The 20,423-nt window shown below is 41.1% G+C and overlaps 1 protein-coding gene across 1 annotated transcript in view; it reads left to right on the top strand.

Moving 5' to 3' along the window:
• Positions 1 to 19,179, top strand: part of hspg2 (heparan sulfate proteoglycan 2) — an 88,568-nt gene extending 69,389 nt beyond the window's left edge. Inside the window, 35 exon segments of the mRNA XM_051071387.1 lie at positions 102 to 179; positions 1,855 to 1,990; positions 2,125 to 2,279; positions 2,666 to 2,810; positions 3,406 to 3,549; positions 4,371 to 4,505; positions 4,671 to 4,852; positions 4,967 to 5,162; positions 5,342 to 5,521; positions 5,672 to 5,932; positions 6,077 to 6,239; positions 6,883 to 6,980; positions 7,101 to 7,367; positions 7,474 to 7,586; positions 7,750 to 7,897; positions 8,013 to 8,129; positions 8,349 to 8,366; positions 9,695 to 9,779; positions 9,882 to 10,026; positions 10,123 to 10,225; positions 10,316 to 10,425; positions 10,516 to 10,624; positions 10,729 to 10,827; positions 10,953 to 11,174; positions 11,354 to 11,598; positions 11,681 to 11,852; positions 12,045 to 12,167; positions 12,534 to 12,590; positions 14,112 to 14,187; positions 14,331 to 14,409; positions 14,807 to 14,854; positions 15,203 to 15,273; positions 15,363 to 15,446; positions 16,016 to 16,119; positions 16,450 to 19,179. Coding sequence (XP_050927344.1) covers positions 102 to 179; positions 1,855 to 1,990; positions 2,125 to 2,279; positions 2,666 to 2,810; positions 3,406 to 3,549; positions 4,371 to 4,505; positions 4,671 to 4,852; positions 4,967 to 5,162; positions 5,342 to 5,521; positions 5,672 to 5,932; positions 6,077 to 6,239; positions 6,883 to 6,980; positions 7,101 to 7,367; positions 7,474 to 7,586; positions 7,750 to 7,897; positions 8,013 to 8,129; positions 8,349 to 8,366; positions 9,695 to 9,779; positions 9,882 to 10,026; positions 10,123 to 10,225; positions 10,316 to 10,425; positions 10,516 to 10,624; positions 10,729 to 10,827; positions 10,953 to 11,174; positions 11,354 to 11,598; positions 11,681 to 11,852; positions 12,045 to 12,167; positions 12,534 to 12,590; positions 14,112 to 14,187; positions 14,331 to 14,409; positions 14,807 to 14,854; positions 15,203 to 15,273; positions 15,363 to 15,446; positions 16,016 to 16,119; positions 16,450 to 16,622 — 4,641 coding nt within the window. The 3' untranslated portion in view covers positions 16,623 to 19,179.
• Positions 19,180 to 20,423: the final 1,244 nt, after the last annotated feature.

The raw sequence follows: 20,423 nt of genomic DNA, 5'->3' as shown, positions 1-20,423 counted from the left end.
CTGTTTCAGCATTTTGACCATTTACCTTTATTTTTTCCTCCCTTGTGTTTGTCTCCTCCCCCCCTTTTTTTTGATCCCTCCCCGTTCTGACGTTTGCTCAGGCCATTCCCTCTCACGGTTTCCATCAGTTTAAAAGCAACAGTCTCGATGTGTTACAGAGACGTATTGAGGAGCTGCAGGTCTGTCCATCTGTCCGATGTCTGTCTGTCCTGTCTCATAGTTCACATCCATTGTCCTCTACTGACCTCGTCTTCACACATTGTCAACTAAGTGCATGACCAGATGTGTCCTTGATTCACACCTTGTAAACCCTGTTAATTTACAACAGCTGCTCACTAAGTCCCTTTAGAGCTGGTGTCAGATACATTAAAATCAACTAGCTGGGTCTGGTTGACGTCTTAGTGTACTTGCATGCTGTAGTTGTTTTTATGTTGCGTTTCATTAATGACGGTGTTCCATAGTCTTTCGTTTTGTTCTGTCCACATCGTACCATCACTGATGTGTTTGGGCTCTCAGCACCCAGTTGACCCTCATCATTCCATTGAGTGTATTAACAGGACTAAGTATACAAGTAGGTATTGTAGGTATTTCAGACATATTTTGCTCCGTGCCAGGCGCAGCCGGCTGCCCCCCACGCCCCAGGGGGTTTTGTGTGTTAGTCTGGTTTCTGTACGGCCCTCCTCGGCTCGACGAGGGCTCCGGGGCCTGTTTAGTTCTGCCTCAAAGAGCCACTGCGTTGTGTCAGCCTTTCCCAGGGGGAGCCGGGCTCTGCCGTGCGACCACGCAGAAATTCTGTATGCTCTAGCAAACGGCTTGCTTTGAAAACTCGTCAATGGGTTCAGACACACATTGAGCCAGGGCCCGCCTCAGCCACTGCTCGGTTTAGCCTCCCTCACGGTTGAATGGGCCGGAGCTAAGCAGCTTTGTCCGTGGATGCCCCAACACCCCCCGGATACAGTAATCCCTCCCCAGACCCTCCCCTCCTGATTCCCCTCCCCTCTGAGGTGTTTCCAAACTTTATGAAAGCTCATTTTCAGCCTTGTTGGGCCTCTGACTGCCATGTGGAGTAGTGTACAAACAAGTCAAGTTGTTGATTACTCATGAGACAGAAAATCATGGGAGTTCTTGAATTTGAGTGTTGAAATCGATGCAGGGTTTTGGTTTTTACTCAATATTTTCTCTGAGATGTTTGATGGTGGATATATTGACTTCTATTGCACTGACTAGAGATCATTCCCAGATTTGGGCAGCATATTTTAAAGTTAAGACCTGCTTTGTAATGCTTACTGCATAACTTCTGGCTCTGATCAATGTGTCACAAACTGTCAGTTCTAACTGTCCTAATTTCTCTGTCATATTTACAGTCATCAATCATTAATTGTTTTAGAATAAGGACAGTAGTATAGTACATGTAATTATCACGGATCATGATATTAACAAATTATAACCCCACCAATCATCATAGAAATGTTGGCACTACTTTGTTCAGAGTTTCACGCACAAAGTACTGTGCCATAGAAATCATAAACAAAAATCCATTTAGAGAAAGACTGAACTGTAGCAATAACAGCTCTTGTCTTGTCTTTAAGATCTACACTGTGGTGCTTTTGTGTCGCTATTAGCTAGTAATGTCATAATGTCAGCAATGTCATATTTATGTTGTTTTAAGGGACATGAGACAGGTAAGTGATGTGTTTTTTATTCAGTATAATTATCTGTGTTAGTTTGTCAGAAATATTAATAAAGTTGTATCTTTGCAATGTGATGCATAGTGCTGTATATTCATGGCAGGAAGTAGGTGATTCAGTTCAGATAGGTTTCTAACCTGCCCACTCGTTGATATGTCCTCTCCAGGCCCGCATGGACCGCACCGACATCGGCACCCTGCTGATCCCCAACATCAAGATGTCCGACTCAGGCACTTACATGTGTGTTGGCAGCAACAGAATTGGCTCAAATAGTGCTCCAATTAAAGTGACAGTGCTCAAAGGTGAGATAGCACAACAGAAATAAGAACAATCTGTACTTCTGTAAGGTCAAGATAAGGTGCTCGATATCAGATCCATCAGAGGGAATATTATACAGGAAAAACATAATATGGTGCATATGTTTGTGTTTGTGCAGCGGACCATATTTCATCATCAGTGGTCAGCATCCAGCCGTCTATAGCTGATGTCCAGGAGGGCCAGAGTCTGGAGCTCAACTGTTTTGCTCCTGGAAATCCTCCTCCCCAAGTCACCTGGACGAGAGCCAGCGGACGCCTCTCCTCAAACCATGAGGTAAACACACAAATATTGGAAATGCATATATTCTGTATATGCAGTATTGTGTGTCCTTCTACCCTCATTAAATTAGAACTGTACATTATTACCTTCATTGTATATACTGGTAAGGGTAATTAGTTTCTATATCTTTGACTGTGATTCATGAGGTTATTTGGGTCACAGTCACTGCACAGCACTGGCACTGCAGTTGAATGTAAGTAGCAGAGTGTACTTATTTTTTATGTTTTACCATTTCACCCGAATTTATATTCTTTGTTATTGACAATATAAGTATCATATAGTATTATTTGGCAGTAGTAGTAGCAGCAGTAGTGGTTGTAAAAGCTATAATATTTTTCATACTGTAAGTTGAACTGAAGTGCCTCCATTCCTTCCTGCAGGTTCTGGGCAGTCAGCTGCGTATCCTGTCAGCCACTCCAGAGGACTCAGGAGAGTATATCTGCCGGGTGCAGGGCAACACTGGAAACCCAGGAACTCATATCCACCAGGCCTCTGTCTCTGTGTCTGTCACCTCGTCTTCTTCACGTAAGTTGGTCAACACTTTAGTGGCCTCATACAGATGGTATGTGGACTGCTTCACTTTGTGGACTGCATGAACAAATGTTCACATTGCAACAGAGTGCAGCACAATCTCTACAAGAGCCCATTTGTTCTTTTTCCAAGGGTTTAATCCCATTGTTCTCTGCTGTGCTTGAGGTCAGACAATTTATTCTGATTTGACAGTCATTTCCCTCTCACTAAGGAAATTATACTTCATGGCAGCATCAGTCAGAGGCTGGGAGAAACACATTAAGGGCAGGGCATTACATGGCAGTGTTGTTCTCAGACTAACACTGCCTCACTTCATGAATGAACTTTCCAGTTGCGCCTTCCAGTGTAGCCCAGTGTGACCTCAGATTAAATGATTTTCCTCGCTACTGTCCCATGATCTCATCCTCATTCACTCCTTCCTGGACTTCAGTGGTGTTTGAGTTCTTAAACTGCTGCCAATGAAGCCCATGGCCACATTGAATAGTAATTTGTTACTGTGAATAATAAATCAGCTTAATGAAGTGAGATTGTGAACAGTAATGTTCAAATAGAATCCATCTAGAGCCCAAACCGCTGGTTTCTGCTGTAGGTCTTCAGAGTCCAATCATCGCCATTGAGCCCCACAGTGCTGCAGTGCGTGTGGGGGAGTCAGCTAGCTTCAGGTGCAGGGTGTACAGTGGAGCCCAGCCTGTCAGACTGGAGTGGAAACTGGCCAGCAACCAGCCGCTGCCAGGTAATAACCACACACACATACACACACACACACACACACACACACACACACACCATACCACCTCTGAGGAATAAACTTGCTTAATGAGTTCTGATTTTATGATGTCATTATTTACAAGCAATTACAGCTGCAATCCACCCATGAAACACTCCTCTGTTACTTCATTTAATGACTAATTTAGAACTCTCTCAATCACTTTCTCCTAGACTTGCATTGACATTTTTGCATTAGCTAAAATTTTGCATGACATTAGTGGTGCCAGGTAAGATTTCATGATAAGTCATTTCTTCCAGCTCTCAGATTTGCACCCTCACTGTTCTGTGTGATAACATTTGTTAAGAATTTTTCTTTGACTGCACCAGGTTACTCATTGCAAATTCCTAGATTTGAATAAAGATGTCTTCAGATTAAGTTTTCTTAGACTCTACACCCTTAATTTTAAGTCACTTCAAGGGTTAGCTTGAGATTGAGAAGTACTCAACATGTCTTAAAGTGCTACTCCAACAGTTTACTCAGAGACAAACTGAAGCTACAAAACAATTTGATCACACAATTCCCATGACAAATTAAACATTTTAACTAACTTTTATGTCTCAAGCCAAAGCTAGGATTGTCAGCATCGTCAGAGTTATTTCTTAAAACATAAGAAGCTTCCTACAGGGCCACAGAATACATCAGACAATTGTTTCACAGCTGAGTAGTATCAATACGTGACAAATAAACTGAACTCCATGCAAAAAGTCTGTGTCCCTTTAAGTTTCAGAAGTTTCCTGCAGGATCTACAGCAGATCTAATGTTTCATTCGCTCCTTTATTCTGCAGATAACGTCAAAGTTAGCCCCGATGGCTCTGTTATTACCATTACCAACGCTCGCCCTATCAACCATGGTGCCTACCGCTGTGTGGCAAGCAACCCATTTGGCATCACTCACACCATTGTGTCTCTAATTGTCAAAGGTAAGTTACATGCATATCAGATTGCCACAGAGGAACTTTTCACGTTTCCATCAGCCATATCCTGCAAACTTCAAAGAGAAGGGTTCCCTCTAGTGGCTGTTCAGAGACACAACCATACTAATATTGTGTGTGTGTGTGTGTGTGTGTGTGTGTCTGTGTGCTCAGAGTCTCCTGTGGCCACTGTCACTCCCGTTGGACCTGTGCGGGTAAGGGTCGGCGAACCAATTAACCTGGAATGCCAGGCATCAGGAGAGCCACGTCCTTCAGTGTCATGGCACAGGCTGGACAGCAACCGCAAGACCATGCTGAGCAGCCCTGTGCCCATGGAGTCTAATGCAGTCATGCAGGTAATGATACTTAGTAGAACATTTGAAGCAATATATCTCTCCTTTTCTGCTTTAAAAACTTGAAACCAGCCTTTTTTGATAAGTTTTGAAATTTGAAATTTTCCTGTTGGGCAGATTCTTGTGGCACGTCCAGAGGACAGTGGCACGTATGTGTGCACAGCTCGCAACAATGAGGGCTCTACTGAGACCAAGGTAGAGGTTGTTGTTGAGGGAGGTTCTCAAGTTCCATCAGTGCCTAGGGCCTCTGTTCCTGAACCTCTGATGGTAGTGGTGGAGGGACAGACTGTAACACTGCGCTGTGAGGCCCATGGTAATGACTGAAAAAAAAAAAAATTTAATGTTTTGTCTCCTTCTGTCACTTTTTATGTAGCATCACTGAAGAGGAATATAGGAATATATTGTAAATGAAAGCCATAGGAATAAATCCGCTGGTTAAAACTGTTTTTTCCAAATGAGCTGAGCCTAGAATTTATGTTTTTGCTTTTCTAGGTTTCCCCTCACCAAAAATCACCTGGTCCAAACTGCGGTCTCCTCTACCTTGGAGACACAAGGTAGTGAACAATAGCTTGGTGCTGCCCAACGTGGGCCGGCAAGACTCCGGAGAGTACATCTGCAGTGCCACCAACAACATGGGCACCACTGAAGTCACCATCATGCTAGATGTAGAAAGTGAGTATTTTTTATGTTATGTTTTTTCCCTCTCTGAATCAAAGTCTTAGTCTTAGGATACATCGAGTAGAAATTTCTTCTTTATGTTCTATGTTGCTTTTGTCTCCCAAGAAAAAGCACAAACCCAAAGAATTTTTCTCTTATCTTTAGCTCCTCCTTATGCCACTTCTGTGCCCGATGATGTGGCTGTGCGGGTTGGAGAGGTGATCAGGTTGCAGTGCCTGGCCCATGGCACTCCTCCTTTGACCTACATTTGGACCAAGCTGGATGGAGACATGTCCCCGAGGGCTCAGGTCAGTGGAGGGGATCTCCAGATTAATCTGGCAACGGCCGAGGATGCTGGAAGCTACAAGTGCGTGGCCAGCAACAAAGTGGGCAACAGTGAAGTGGTCGCTAAAGTCACAGTCAGATGTAAGTTTGCTGATAATACAGGTGTAAATAGCAAATGTTTTGGAGCATCTAATGATTAAAATGAACATGAGAGGAAGTGTGTTATAGTGACATTCCTGTGCCATAACAAGACCTAAATTATGTTTCTGTTGTTCCCCTCTGTAGCACCTTTGGCAGTGCGTGTGTCACCCCAGGTTGAGGTAAAGGCCCAGGGCAGTGCTGTGGAGTTTACCTGTTCAGCAGCAGGTGGTATAGAAACCAAAATTGAGTGGCTGAAGGAAGGAGGTGCCCTGCCACCAAACCACCACATCAAGGATGGAGTGCTCAGGTCATAAAGCTATGTGTTGTTTTGGTGAAAATAAGCCACAGTACAGACAAAAACAGCCCTGAATGTTTGGATATGCATGATGTTAAATGCATATTTAGCACATCTTTTGTGTCATTTATGCTGCTGATATTCTATATTTCCTTATTGTTAACAAATCTCATGAAAAAAACAGAACTAGCCAAGCATTAGTCTGTGTCTCACCACTTTCTGATTTTCCTGCCTTGTCTGTAGCACTCAGCCCCAAGCCCATTCATGCTATGGCGAGCTAACAAGTATTTACAGCAACAGGACAGTCTGTTAATGTTGGGTCGCCTCAAAATAAACAGTGTCTGTGTTCATCTAAATGAAGGAACATGCCATTCAGTGCAATAATGAGACTCACTTATGTGTAATAGTTGTCAGGCAACAATAGACGTATATGGCACAGAGGAATAAGATATATCAGGCTTTGGTTTCACAGACAGCACCTGTTAAGTCATTGTTGGTTTTCAGAATTTGTTGGTTATAAAAAATGTAGAATAAAACCTGATTTATTCTTTAAATGGGTAAAAACATTAAACTTTACAGATATCGTGCCTTAAATGTGTTATATGCAAAGTAAAAACATGAGCCATTTTTTCACGTGTTTAATATCTTTCTGTAGGATTGAGAACCTTGAGCAGAGCAATGAAGGTGTTTATATCTGTAGAGCAAGCAGTGTGTATGGTCAGGCCCAGGACACTGCCAGGCTGACCATCCAAGGTCTGTTCACGTTAACTACAAATATACCAATGTATATACTAATCAAAACCAAATATAAATTGTGGAGTTTTTCCTGTTTCCATTACATTTTTCTTTTTTCTGTTCTTTTTATTTCCACAGCTCTTCCAAAGGTGATGATCAATGTGCGCACCTCAGTGCAGACTGTGATGATCGGGAACTCTGTGGAGTTTGAGTGCCAGGCTGTAGGCGACCCAGAGCCCACAGTCAAATGGAGTAAAGTTGGCGGGGCTTTGCCAGCTCACATCATGGTGAAGGGCGGCATGCTGAGGATAGACCAAGTGACGGAGGCCGATGCTGGACAGTACCGCTGTACCGCCACCAATGATGTGGGCTCAGTACAGTCCCAAGTGGTCCTTAACGTCCAGTGTGAGTAATCCTTAAACACATACACAAATGCACACACACACTGATGTATTATGCTTGCAGTTAAGCTGTCACCATCCTAATTCAAATCCTCTGCCTGTTTGCACAGCTCTTCCTCAAATCGCTGCACTGCCAGAAACTAAGGAGGTAACAGTCGGGTCTGATGCAGTCTTGCCCTGTGTGGCCTCAGGATATCCTGTACCTGAGATCAAATGGTCCAAGGTAACCAAGATAATTCTGTAACTCAAAAATTTCAGATGGAGTGTTTTGGAATTCTTTTTAATACAGTATGCTGTCTGTAGTCTAAATGCTTTTCAACTTTTTCCAACTTATTGGAAATATTTGTTGATATTGATTATGTTTCTGTGTCTGTTTCTTTACCTAGCTGGGAGGAGAGCTTCCTCCTAAGTGTTTCCAAGAAGTCAACGTGCTAACAGTTCCTCACGTCACCCACGAGGATTCTGGGACATATGTTTGCACAGCTTCAAACAAACAGGGCAAAGTGGAAGCCTTCACTACGCTTGAAGTTCATGGTCAGTCTGTCTAGAGGAGAGTACAGTGGAAACAGATGTTAGTGAATAAATGAAAAGGTTGAGGAAGAACCACACAGTAGTCTGTATCTAACTATGAAATTATGTGCTTTTTCAGAGAGAGTGATGCCATACTTTGCCCAGGAACCCTTGTCCTACCTCACCCTGCCAACCATCAAAAACGCCTACAAGGCTTTCAGCATTAAGATCAACTTCAGACCTGATAATGTTGATGGTAAGGAAGTACACCCTTATATCTTCTTGATAATTTAATTTTACACTGAATTATTTTATACTCTTTAATTGTTGAATCTCAGTGATGTAATCCTTTTGCTTTTTGTACCACTGTATGTCATGTACTATGTTTGTCATATTTCCTCATGTGTAATTTCACTTCGTCTTCTGTCCCCTCCCTCTCTCCCTCACCTCTTCCTCTCACCCACATGGTGGGAAGGTCTCATATTGTACGCTGGTGAGTCTCAGTGCTTGAGAACCACAGGAGCTCAAGGCTGATGTTGGCAGTTCTGCTTTTTGGCTGCATCAGACTTTCACATAATGCATCCAGTTCAGAGCTGATTAAGAGGCTGTGAGAGAGATGCAATATGGTGCATGGCCTATGTTTTTATACTGTACAGGCTCATGATCTTAAAACCACTTTTAGGGAGTATTACAGTCATCAGCTTAATAAAATTTACTTTTACTTCCTTTTCTACTTTATCAGCTTCCACATTGCCTATAGAGCAGCACTGCTGTTAAAAATAACAGTCCTTAAATGCTAGAACTATATAAATGCACTATATAAATATTTCTTTAAATGTTTATTTTTTTGTGTTTTGTATTTCAATATCACTATCAGTTCTGACGTTAGTGAATATAACTCAAATAGCCTTTGCAAGTAGTTACTATCTTTTTTAACCTGCTTAGTTGATGGTGGATTTGTGGAGACATCACAGCAAAACAAGAAGACATTATAGCAAAATGTTGGGAAAATCAAAAGAAAATATATGGCTGACATTCTCTATATTGACTTGCTGAATTTTGCTGTCCAGTCCACCACACCCATCAGAAAACAAACAGAAACAAAAAAGCTACAAATTCATTGCAAAAGCTATTTGACCGCACTTCAGAAATCAACTGTGTTGCACATTTATGCACTCTACTCTCCTGTGATCACACCATTTTAGGGATGATAGAAATAAACAAATAGAAATGTAAGAGGGCATGTTCCCACTTCCCCATGGGCCTGTATGGCTCATATAAGCATGTAAATATCCAGCATGTGGAGAAAGAAAAAGGAGGACTAGTAGTATGAATGTAAATGGTTCCACTCGGCAGCCTGATGGTAGGATAGCAGGTTGTAACCTGGCTTTGGTTGGCTTTAAACCTGCCTCATCATAGCATGCTGCTTCACCATTCAGCATTCAAGAGTTTATCTTGTGTGTGAATGACTCCATTACAAACAATGTCCATCCTAACAAGTCACCTCCACTTATATACATAGTATGTATGTAGGCAAAAAAAATCCTCTGCTACTGGGATCAAATGATTATTTCAGGAATGTTAGAGGAATCAGTTGCATCATCTTGAAATAAAAAGGGAATTTGTTGCACTGCTGACTCAGTGAAATTCTTGAAAGTACTTGATATGAATTACTGTAAATACTGGAAGATTCTGCATCTTTAAATTAAAATAAAAGATTAGAGGTAGATTTATTGACTTATTAAGATGGATATTATTGTAGGGTATATATTTAGGATCATGCTTGTCCTAGTACTCACTGACCCTGTTTCTGTGGTGTAGGTATGATCCTCTACAATGGGCAAAGGAGGACCACAGGAGCTGACTTTATCTCTCTGGGACTTGTGGGCGGTCGCTTGGAGTTCAGGTTGGTGTATACTGATCTTCAAAGTTTTTCTAAATGGCTAAATACACCATAATGAATGGCTTAATGTTAATGGTCATAATTTTCCCAAAAATGTTGTCTCAGGTTTGACGTGGGCTCCGGCATGGCCACTATACGTGACCCCAACCCCATCAAACTGGGAGAGTTTCACACCGTTGAGCTGTATCGCAACCACACCCTGGGCTATATCATCGTAGACGGAGGAGAGCCCATCAATGGCAGCTCACAGGTACTTATGTCAGTGTGAATGTAACTCCTGCTGTCACCCATGTGCATTTGATTAATTCAGAGACACGTACTGTAATTGCTCATCTCCTCTCCTTAGGGGAAGTTCCAGGGCCTGGACCTGAATGAGGAGCTGCATGTGGGTGGTTACCCTAACTACACAGTCCTCGCCAAAACTGCTGGCATTAAAACCGGGTTTGTTGGTAAGACATCACTTACAACAGACGTATGGTATGGAGAAAATGTTTTCTGTGTGTGATGACTTGTCCTTGATGAATATTGGTGCTGTACAGGCTGTATCCGTCAACTGGTCATCCAGGGTGAGGAAGTCATCTTCAAAGACCTTGACCGCAGCTCCACTGGTGTCACAAACTGTCCCACCTGCAAAGATCACCCATGCCAGGTCAGTTACATCTATCCACCTGATGTATTTGTAATGACTGACCTGTGTTTAATTTCATAATATTAAGAACATTTATCTCATGTAATTCAGAATGGTGGCAGATGCGAAGACTCAGAGGCCAGTTTGTATAAGTGCAGCTGCCCCCGAGGATTCACTGGCAGCAACTGCCAGCACCACTCATCCCTGCACTGTCACTCAGGTACATGTGAATCTCCACCTGACCACTCAGACAGGGTAGCATTATACCAGTAAATAATAGAAATGGTCTCTGTTTGTAACATTTTGTAACCTGAACTCCCACAGAGGCCTGCGGACCAGACGCCACTTGCATCAATCGCCCGAATGGTCTGGGGTACGACTGCCGCTGCCATCTTGGCAAGTTTGGAAACAAATGCATGGATGGTAAGACAAGAAATCAGTCACCCTCATGTCCCATAAACATGTTTCAAATATTCTGAAAAGGAGATATGACATTGTCTTAGGTATTTTCCAGCTGTTATGAAATATTTTTTCTTTACCTTTACCAGGAGAACTGGTGACCACGCCACTGTTTGATGGGGAAGAGTCATACATAGCCTATCCTCCCCTGACCAACATCCACGATGACCTGCGCGTTGAGCTGGAGTTCAAGCCACTGGATAGAGATGGCCTGATGTTCTTCTGTGGTGGAAAGAAAATGAAGGTGGAAGATTTTGTAGCCATCTCCATGGTGGAAGGACATGTGGAGTTCAGATATGAACTGGGGACAGGTAAAATAGATGATAACTGTGCAAAACTGAAGTTTGTTTTCTTTTGAAAAATGCTTTCCATACATGCACTGATTAAGGCTGATATAAGGCTCATTTACCACCACTTACAACTACATTCCTGTTTATAAGGTAAATTGTCAGAGAAAGTAAAGTCTCTGTGGACCTATCTTGATTTTCAGGCCAAGCAATCCTTCTCAGTCCTGAGCCAGTCACTCTGGGTCAGTGGCACAGAGTTGTAGCTGAGCGGAACAAGAAGGCCGGCCACCTTAGCGTCGACCAAGGCCCGGTGGAGAGGAAGATGTCTCCAGGAAAAGCCCAGGGCCTCAATATCCACACCCCCATGTACCTGGGAGGAGTCCACAATATGGACATCCTGCCTAAGCCCGCCAATGTCAGCCAGATGTTTGAGGGATGTATAGGAGAGGTGAGGTCTCTTTGTGCTGAAAAAACACCGTAAATATTGTTCTATATCCAGTAGCTTAAACTTGCTTGCACTGCCTGCCTAGGTTTCCATCAACAACAAGAAGGTGGATCTGTCCTACAGCTTTACAGAAAGCAGATCTATCCGCAAGTGTGTGGACAACAGCCCCTGCGACCGCCGGCCCTGCCTGAACGGTGGTCACTGCATGTCGAGTGCTGAGTATGAGTACCAGTGCCTCTGTAAGGATGGATTTGAAGGTTAGTGCTTGAAGTTTTCTACACAGTGTAAAAAACATAGCAAGTGTCAGATCTGCCCAGAACTACTTGGTAATCACCACATATGTGTTTTCTGTTGACTTATTTGCTTCATTTTCCTTAACTGGAACATTTTTTGAGCTGTATTTCCCTAAGAGGACATAAATGAGCCATGAGTGGTATGTGACCCTGCAGGTGAGCGTTGTGAGGTGGTGAAGGATGTGTGCCAGAGCAACCTTCAGTGCCAGAATGGTGGCAGCTGTATCGACGGTCAGTGTGTATGTACACCGGGGCACACTGGCTTGAACTGTGAAGAAAGTAAGTATCAATTATCAACATTACAATGTGCACAACAATTAAATCAAACTCAAATCCAAAAATCATTTTTTTTGTAATTGTATATCCTGTTGATGATATAATATATAGATGACAGAAATCTCATACTACACTTTACTTACTGCATACACCAGCATCCTGTAGACAAAGATATTCATCATCAGTGGAGATAAAACTACACATACAACCAGAAACAATCCCACATGACTCACATTCTCCACAGTATGAAGCCCCTCTAACATCAGAGAGTTCACTCCCAGCATTGCAGTGCATGCTGGGAGGGTTAACCCTCAAGTGATTACGTGTGTCTCACCCCTACACTCTCATGGCTATATCCTGCACACACAGGCCAGGTTTCCAGCTTCCCAGAGGCCCAGTGGAATTTGGAATCTAGCGAGGCAAATGGTACAGTATCTCAACATTCAGTCTGCCTGACACAACCGTGACTAACAGGGGGGCCCATCCAAGCTCGAGGGGCCCCATGTACCTTCCAACCTCAGCCCGAACTGTCTATTGCCTAACACATGTCCGCGCATAAACACAAAACCAAACAAATGCGGCTGTACTCAACTGGTAACTGAAGCTCTTATCCCCATTGGAAAGTTGGGAGAGGGGAATTCTGCATCTATGCTAAAAGGTAATAAAATGGTAGACTGCAGTCTGCCTGTTTTTGGACCTATGACACCAGAATGTGGAATTCCCCTTTATTTTTATTTTTCCCTGTCATCATGTCAGTGCCTGTAAGATGGTTACTCACAACATAAACAACATCTTTCGTTTCCCTCCTACCTCAAAACTGTCTGTCTATTCAACAAGAAAGCAAACAAAAATACTTGTTTTTCTTACTGAAACTGTCAGAGCATCATAAATCTGCTCCATGTTCATACAGTTGTGCTGTTACTAACAACTTCAAGTGTTCAAAGTACAGTGTGATGGTTGTTTGGGTGAACTGAGATGAATTTCAAGCATATTATGTCTTTACTGTGTTATTTGTGCATGGAGCCATGGTTTAAGTGAGGTCAGTCCCATCTCAGAGATGGTGTGGCGTGTGAGGAATGGCAAATAACTCGCTCATGTGTTGGTGAGAACAAATGAGTTTGCATCATGCAGTTTGGTTGTACTGAGATTGTTGTCTTTGTTTTCACATGGCAGAATTTACCTATGGATTTTGGGTACATAATGAACTTTAGGATTATTTTATATCATGTATTTCTTTAAATTTAAACTATGCAACTTTTGAGAGAAGAGATAACATAATCTTACTCTTAAAAATGAGTAATTTGATTTCTAAGCGATAAAACACACCCTTGCTCATTTTATTACCAATTTATAGTGGTTAATGTTAGCTACCGTTAGCAAACAACTGACATTACTAGTCAGTTTTCTGACTTTAGAGTCCTTCTTTAATTGTGCTAGTGAAATGCTATGTTTTAGCATGCCACAGATTAATCTTTAATTGGTTTTATCACATAAGTAAATTAAATTTATCTCTGACATGCTAAATCTTAGTTTAACAGTAGCACAAGTACACAGCAGTAAACAAGTTCAGTAATATCTATATATCAATATCTCTGAAGTTCTTTGCTAACATTAGCTAGCATTAGCCACTGTAAACTACCAGTCATTAAGTTTTGCTGTAGCAGCAAAATTCCTGTGTATATTTAACTGAACAACAACATAAAAGGAAGAATGTTCTTTGGTCCTTTAAAAGTTACATTATCTCACTTTAAACACAACCTACAAATAAAAGTGAAAGAATGCCTCTTCTTGTCTATGAATGTTGTATCTAACCAAGCCTGTCTTACCAGGGTTTCTTCCATGCATTGACCACTGGAGGGCACTGTAATAGTGAAGATGAAAGTTCCTAGAAACCTTGCTGTAATTGGATGCTGTTTTAATTTGTGTTTCACTCTTATGTTTTTGTAGATTCACCCTACCAATATGCAGCTCATTTCCACAATAATGGATACATTGCCCTTCCTAAATCCATTTTCCCAAGGAGGTAAATGTAGTTTGCTTTTCACCTTAGTTTATCGTTTGTATATTATTAAGGGTAACTTCACTGTTTTTTTTTTTTGTTTGTTTGTTTGGTTTTTTTTTGTTTGGTTTTTTTTTTCTCTATTTTTTATTATTTGTGTTTTTTAGTGCCCATGACTCACCAGAGACCATCGAACTAGAGATCAACACTAGCTCCTCTGAGGGTCTGATCCTGTGGCAGGGAGTGGTAAGTCATGGCGTTGCTCATGTCCTGCTCTTATTTATAAGACTCAGCCATGGTTTATTACACATCTTAAACCTAATACTCACATCCTTCCCTTCCACCTCTTAATCCTCACTCAGACTTTGCTATTGCACATCAGCGCTCTTCATCGTCACCATTACCTCATCTGTAAAGAAGTGACACTCATTAATGTTGTCATAACATTCAGTGTGATTGGACTTACACATCAACACCAACACATTGCTGGCTGTTGAGCAGCATTCATCATCACCTTGTCTAATTCATACTTGTGCCATTGAGGCTGTGACTTTGTTGGGCATGTTGGCTGCGAGCCTGGCTCTATCTGACACCACTAAATAAGTGCATGTTGCTTCTCTAACTCATCCTCCATTTTCCTCAGGAGACCAATGGTGTACGCAATTTGCGAAAGGTGCATGCTAGTAAAAAGGTATCGACTCAAACACAAGACACTCTTTATTTATTTTGCATGTTTCATAACATGCATTCTTCAAAATAAAAATGTATGCTATGGACAGTTATAATAAAAGGTATCAGTGTTTGTATTGCACAGTGTGCATGATTGCTTCTTTTGTCCTTGTTATTTTGCATGGAATGTTATATGTCACATTTATACTTTACAAATATTGCTGGAAACAATATCCACATTGCCTGATTTTTGCTTTTATAGCACTTGGTGTGGAAAGTTACTGCAAGGCAGTTGGTCATTGGTTAGTATTTACAGTATGCAGTCATGCAACATCCAATCCCTCTGTTGACTAAACACATTTATTTCCAGGAACCTGGAGAACATGGTAAAGGCAAGGACTTCATAAGCCTTGGTTTGCAGAATGGACACCTTGTTTTCAGGTGATTTGGCCCTTTAGTGCTGTAGTTCTGTTGACATCTGGAGGAATGATTATTGTTGCAGCAATACTGATGATTTGTGCACTATTCAGTTACCAGCTGGGCAGTGGAGAGGCAGAGATCTTGTCCCAGAGATCCATCAATGATGGGAAATGGCACAAGATCACAGCAGTCAGGTATGATTACATATTAAATCCTGTGGTCCAAGTTTCAGTAGGAGCTCTTTTGAACAAAATTCTTAAGGACCAGCATGAGGGACCTTATTTATTCCTGTATTTATTTCTTTATTTACAGTAAATGTGACATTTTAGTTTAGTTTTGTCAGAGAACAGGTGACCAACATTGTGCTGGATTACTGGTTCCATCTCAAATCCCTCCTGGTCACTTGTTTTTAAATCACTGTACATTTACAGCTATATTACACTGCAATAAAAATGCAACTTTACAACAACAAAAGCAGACATGACATTCATTGTGGTGGATAACCAAATGGGAAAAGGGGGAAAAAACTCAGATATCTAAAGTACAGCATACTTTGACCTATTGTCAACAGTTATGCAAAAATAGATACTGCATTTTTATTTCTTTGTTAAAATTTGATTTTCTTGCTATGATGTGTCAAAATGTCTGCTGTGAAAAAGGTCTGGTATCAACACGTGTCAACTATTCCCGGAGTGTTTAGATTTGTTACTGCGCATTTATTTCTTATGTTGAGTTGTGCTGTGTTTTGTTCCTTTTTTTACAGAACTGGAAAAGATGGATATATCCAGATTGATGGAGGAGCCGCGCTACACGGACAATCTAAAGGCAGAAGCCTCATGGTCAACACCAAAGGAAGTATATACCTTGGTGAGTAAAGTTTGGAGTCCTGAAACTGACTAAATTTCTATAATGAGGAACTGTCATATGCCCTGAAACTACAAAACTGACAAAGTGAAAATATAACCTCACATAGAAATAGAATAATGGTGTTTGTGAGCTTCCAAGTTGACCTGGCTAGCTAACTCTGAGTTTTACCTACTTGATTTGCTGTAGATCTTCCAAATGAGTGACTGAGTTATTTATTTAAAGCTGCATCAGAGAGCAAAATTCTCTCAAACCTGTTCTATGGGTCCAAATGTTAAAGAGAAAATGCATCACTGGATGCTTATTATGTGTGTGTGTGTTCTCATGTGACAGGTGGAGCCCCAGACATGCCTGCGATGACAGGAGGGAAGTTTTCAACGGGAATGACGGGCTGCGTGAGGAACCTGACGCTGATGAACGCCCGGCCGGGACAGCAGCCAGCCCAGGCCATCGACCTGCAAGCCCACGCAGCCCACGGCATCAATGTTCAGCCGTGCTCTTCATAGACCGCAGCACACATGCAAACACACACACACACCCACACAGACACACACATACACACGCAGAGACTATGGAGTGATGTCATACACACAGACTCACGCAGAGAGACTTATACACATAGAGCCTGACAAACTTGGTGCTTTGCTGCTACCAAAAAAAAAAACAAAACAAAACAAGATGACACAACAGGATATGTCTCTCTGTGTGCAGTAAAACCAAAAAAGAGAGAAAAATTTAAATGATATTAACAAGTCTTCTCTTCCTCAGTGTTGTATTCTCAATGAAGGACTATTAACACAGGAGAACCAGTACAGTTTACATACTTCCAGCAGTAGTTTTAGTCATGAGAAGAGTAAGAGTAAAACATATTAGGCCTTCTACGATGGGTCAGATCCTATGGAGTTGGAGATGTTTTTACAGCACTGAATTTTTATTTATATACATATGAATATATATATATTATATTTGTGGGGGAAAACATGCAAACTAACCATAACTGCTCTTCAACTTTCCTAGAGTTTATTCTGGGTTCTAATACTGTGTGTCCAGGGCTTTTTAATAGGCCTAACTGTATTAATACTTGAAGACGTTTAGGCCTTCTTTCTTCACTTCTGTAGAGGAACCTTTTTTTTTGCGCGAGCATGCTTACGGTCTTTTGGGAGATGAGCGCACACGGTCACGGTCACATGCAGCTTCAGTACACAACTCAGGTCGTCAAATACAAATTAATAACTGCAAATGTTACAAATACTGCTGCTTTAACTCGGCTGAATTTATTTTGCTTCTCAAGTCATTCACAGCGCCGTTGTGTCTTCTGTGTCTGTATTTGTTCTTTTTTTATGAAAAAGAAAGAAACCTTGGTGCTAATGTCAGACATGAAGATACAGCACATAGTCACGGTTGCCTGTTGGTCACACGTAGATGTGTTTGTTTTTTTTAGTGATTTGGTTACTTAGATTAAGAAAACTCTAAAGCAGTATACACTAGTCTCACATTTGTTAATATGCATGGCATTTGAGGTTGATTTTATGACGATATGGCATGGTTTGTTGCCTCCACAGCCTTATATGATTGAGTAGATCTCAAAAAAGCAAGTTTTAAGAGCTGAAAAGGGTGTAATTTTTTATGTGTTGAGATATTGTTTTATGTGTAAAACTGCCAGTCAGGTAGATAGATATCTGTATGAACTGAGAATGAGTGTGTATGCTAAGTATATTTGTTGGTTATGTATGTCTCAGCCCTTTCCATTTCTCACAGGTCACTCGCCCCAATGTGGAGACAAGTGTGTGTGTGTGTGTGTGTGTGTATATATGTATGTGTGTGCGTGTGTGCATTTGTCATTATCCATATCCTCAGGAGGGTCAACCCAGAGCTGCCTCAAGATATGTTACTTCATTTTCAGGTTTGGTAGCTTTAGTGAGGATTCAGTAAGCTATAAAACTCCGAAGGCTCCGTGGTTCTGTAGGTTGTTTTCTCTGCAGAGGGAGATTCATCTGCAGCAAACAAGCAGTAGGACACAGTTCTAATAGAAGTGTTTAGTCATGTGGAAATGCAGTGGAAGCCTCCTGCAAGTGCTGCGACCAGTAGTGTAGCTCTGATAAAGCATGCTCGCCCGCCTTTAGTCAACCACACCACAACAACACCCATGATGGCACGATCACTTTGGGGTTCACAAACCTTTTTTTTCTCATTTTTGTAAGCTTAAAATATTTGTATTAATATCCTAAAAGTGAGCACTATCCTTTCACTTAGAGATGCTTCATTTTTATTTATTTTATGTTTTTTTTGTTTTGTTTTCCTTTTCCCTTTTTTCATCGCTTTTGTTTCGAGGCTTGATTCTGCTGTTTTAGAACAATCACAGAAGCTTGCTATTTTCTTTCCTCTGGTTATTGTGTATTGCCTCCCACATCCCCTTGTTTCCCCCTCATGTTTGGATATGGCCCCCCAGGAAGTTCTTCATAAATCACCCCAATAAAGTTCCATGAAAGGTTGATATGTAATACCTGTCTGGAGCTGCCTGATCAAATTGTAGGAAACTGGTCTTATTATTCACTCAATGAAAAAAAAAGTCTTAGGCTCCAAATATAATGAATGGGTTATTTATTTACACAAAATGGTGTCATCACGAATAAGTGGATTGAAAAGAGTCAACCTGTGGTCCATGTTTGGGACACTAAAGTAGAGTATGACAGAGAGTGTGCTCCTCATTGGGCACCTTTTGTGTATCTGTTCTTAAACTGGATTTTCCTATATACACTGTACACTGATGCCTGACGCAAAGTTGTCAAGAAACTGCCACTGCTTTTTGTTTTGACGCCATTACAAAATATGAAAGGTGCACTTTTAGTAGAGGTGGCAATTTTTATTTTAATTAAAAAAATAATGTTTTACTGTTTCACTTTTGAATGGCAGAACAAAGCGAATAACGCGGTTAAATGAATGAAACTGTACCAGACGAAATATTGTCCATGTCAGGACGACCTGACTGTTCCATTTCCAGTGTTGAAAAGACACTCCCCTTGCCCTTGGTGTTTCTTAATTAAAAACAAAATTCATGTGCTATTTGTAATCTCGTGAGTTTTCTTTTCTCATCACCGTATCACCAAGGTCTGCTCTGTGCTGGGAGGTTAGTTTAGATGGAGCATTTTTGACACCAAATCACCATTGTTCCTTAATCATACATTGTGTAGGTAAAGCCTCTACCCTGGTCCCTGAAGAGAGGCTGGTTACACTGCCTGTGTCAGAAAGTTAAGATCCAGTGTTCCCTTGTGGAGGTTACACCCAACAATTCTAAAATAAACCTGGCCCACGGGTAAATATACGCTCATCTTATGGAGTCTACTGTATTTATTTAAGTTACCTGGTTACTCAGGAATGGATAAATAAAACACTGTAAAGTGAGTGTGCCAGCAAGACAAACAAAAACGTCTTATGAAATAAGAGGCAGGTAGGTAAGAGTAGGTTAATGTGTCAGATGAGTTGTTGAAACTGAAAGAATATTGTCTATGTTAAACTTGATATATGTGTATTATGTACAGTGATATAAATGACTTCATGAACGTTGTGTACAAGTGATAAACATCACTCCTCTGAGATGTTAGAGAGACAGTAGTTAGATTAACAGTAACTAAAGTAACATAGATTGAAAAGCTACATTTGAGACAAACTGTCATGAACTACTGTTAACGCTTCAAGCTGAAGCAAACTCAACATTTGTCATCAACAGGCAGCAGTTATGTAACCAGATTAGAGGGACTCGTTTAGGGCCACAGGGGGTGGGGTTTACCTGTACATTATTACTGGCTGTGTGATGTTCAAACTGTAAATATGAGGACTATCAGAGGACTTTTACCACAGGGGGACAAGAGGACAGAGGGGGGTTTGGGGTGGCTGAGTTTTCATGCTTACATTTTAGTGGTTATGTAAGAAAATGTCACATCATTAAGAAGTTACAGTGAGCTGTGGATCCAAAGTCATATCTATTGTATATCTTCAATTTCATCCCTGCAGATTTGTCAGTATTTGAAAAGGACAGGGCTGCTTCTTACTTTGTTGTAGAGTTACATAACATTTAATACAATTTCTCATCAAAATGTTGTTATTTTTTGTTATTTTTTGTTATTTTTTGTTATTTTGTCATGTTTTGTATGATAATTTGTTTTTTTGTAAGTCAGCAAGAAATATGTTGCAAAGTGGCATTCTTAAAGGGCCATTCCACTGATTTTTCATTCATTCATTTTTCATCCGTTAATGCATTATGGGGAATACTTTTCAGCCTCTGAAAACAATTATATGAAGTGTTTTTT

The sequence above is a fragment of the Lates calcarifer genome, linkage group LG6 (assembly GCF_001640805.2).
Source record: "Lates calcarifer isolate ASB-BC8 linkage group LG6, TLL_Latcal_v3, whole genome shotgun sequence".
NCBI lineage: Eukaryota > Metazoa > Chordata > Actinopteri > Centropomidae > Lates > Lates calcarifer.
Note: the sequence above shows the minus strand (reverse complement) of the source record. Positions and strands in the feature narration are given on the sequence as shown.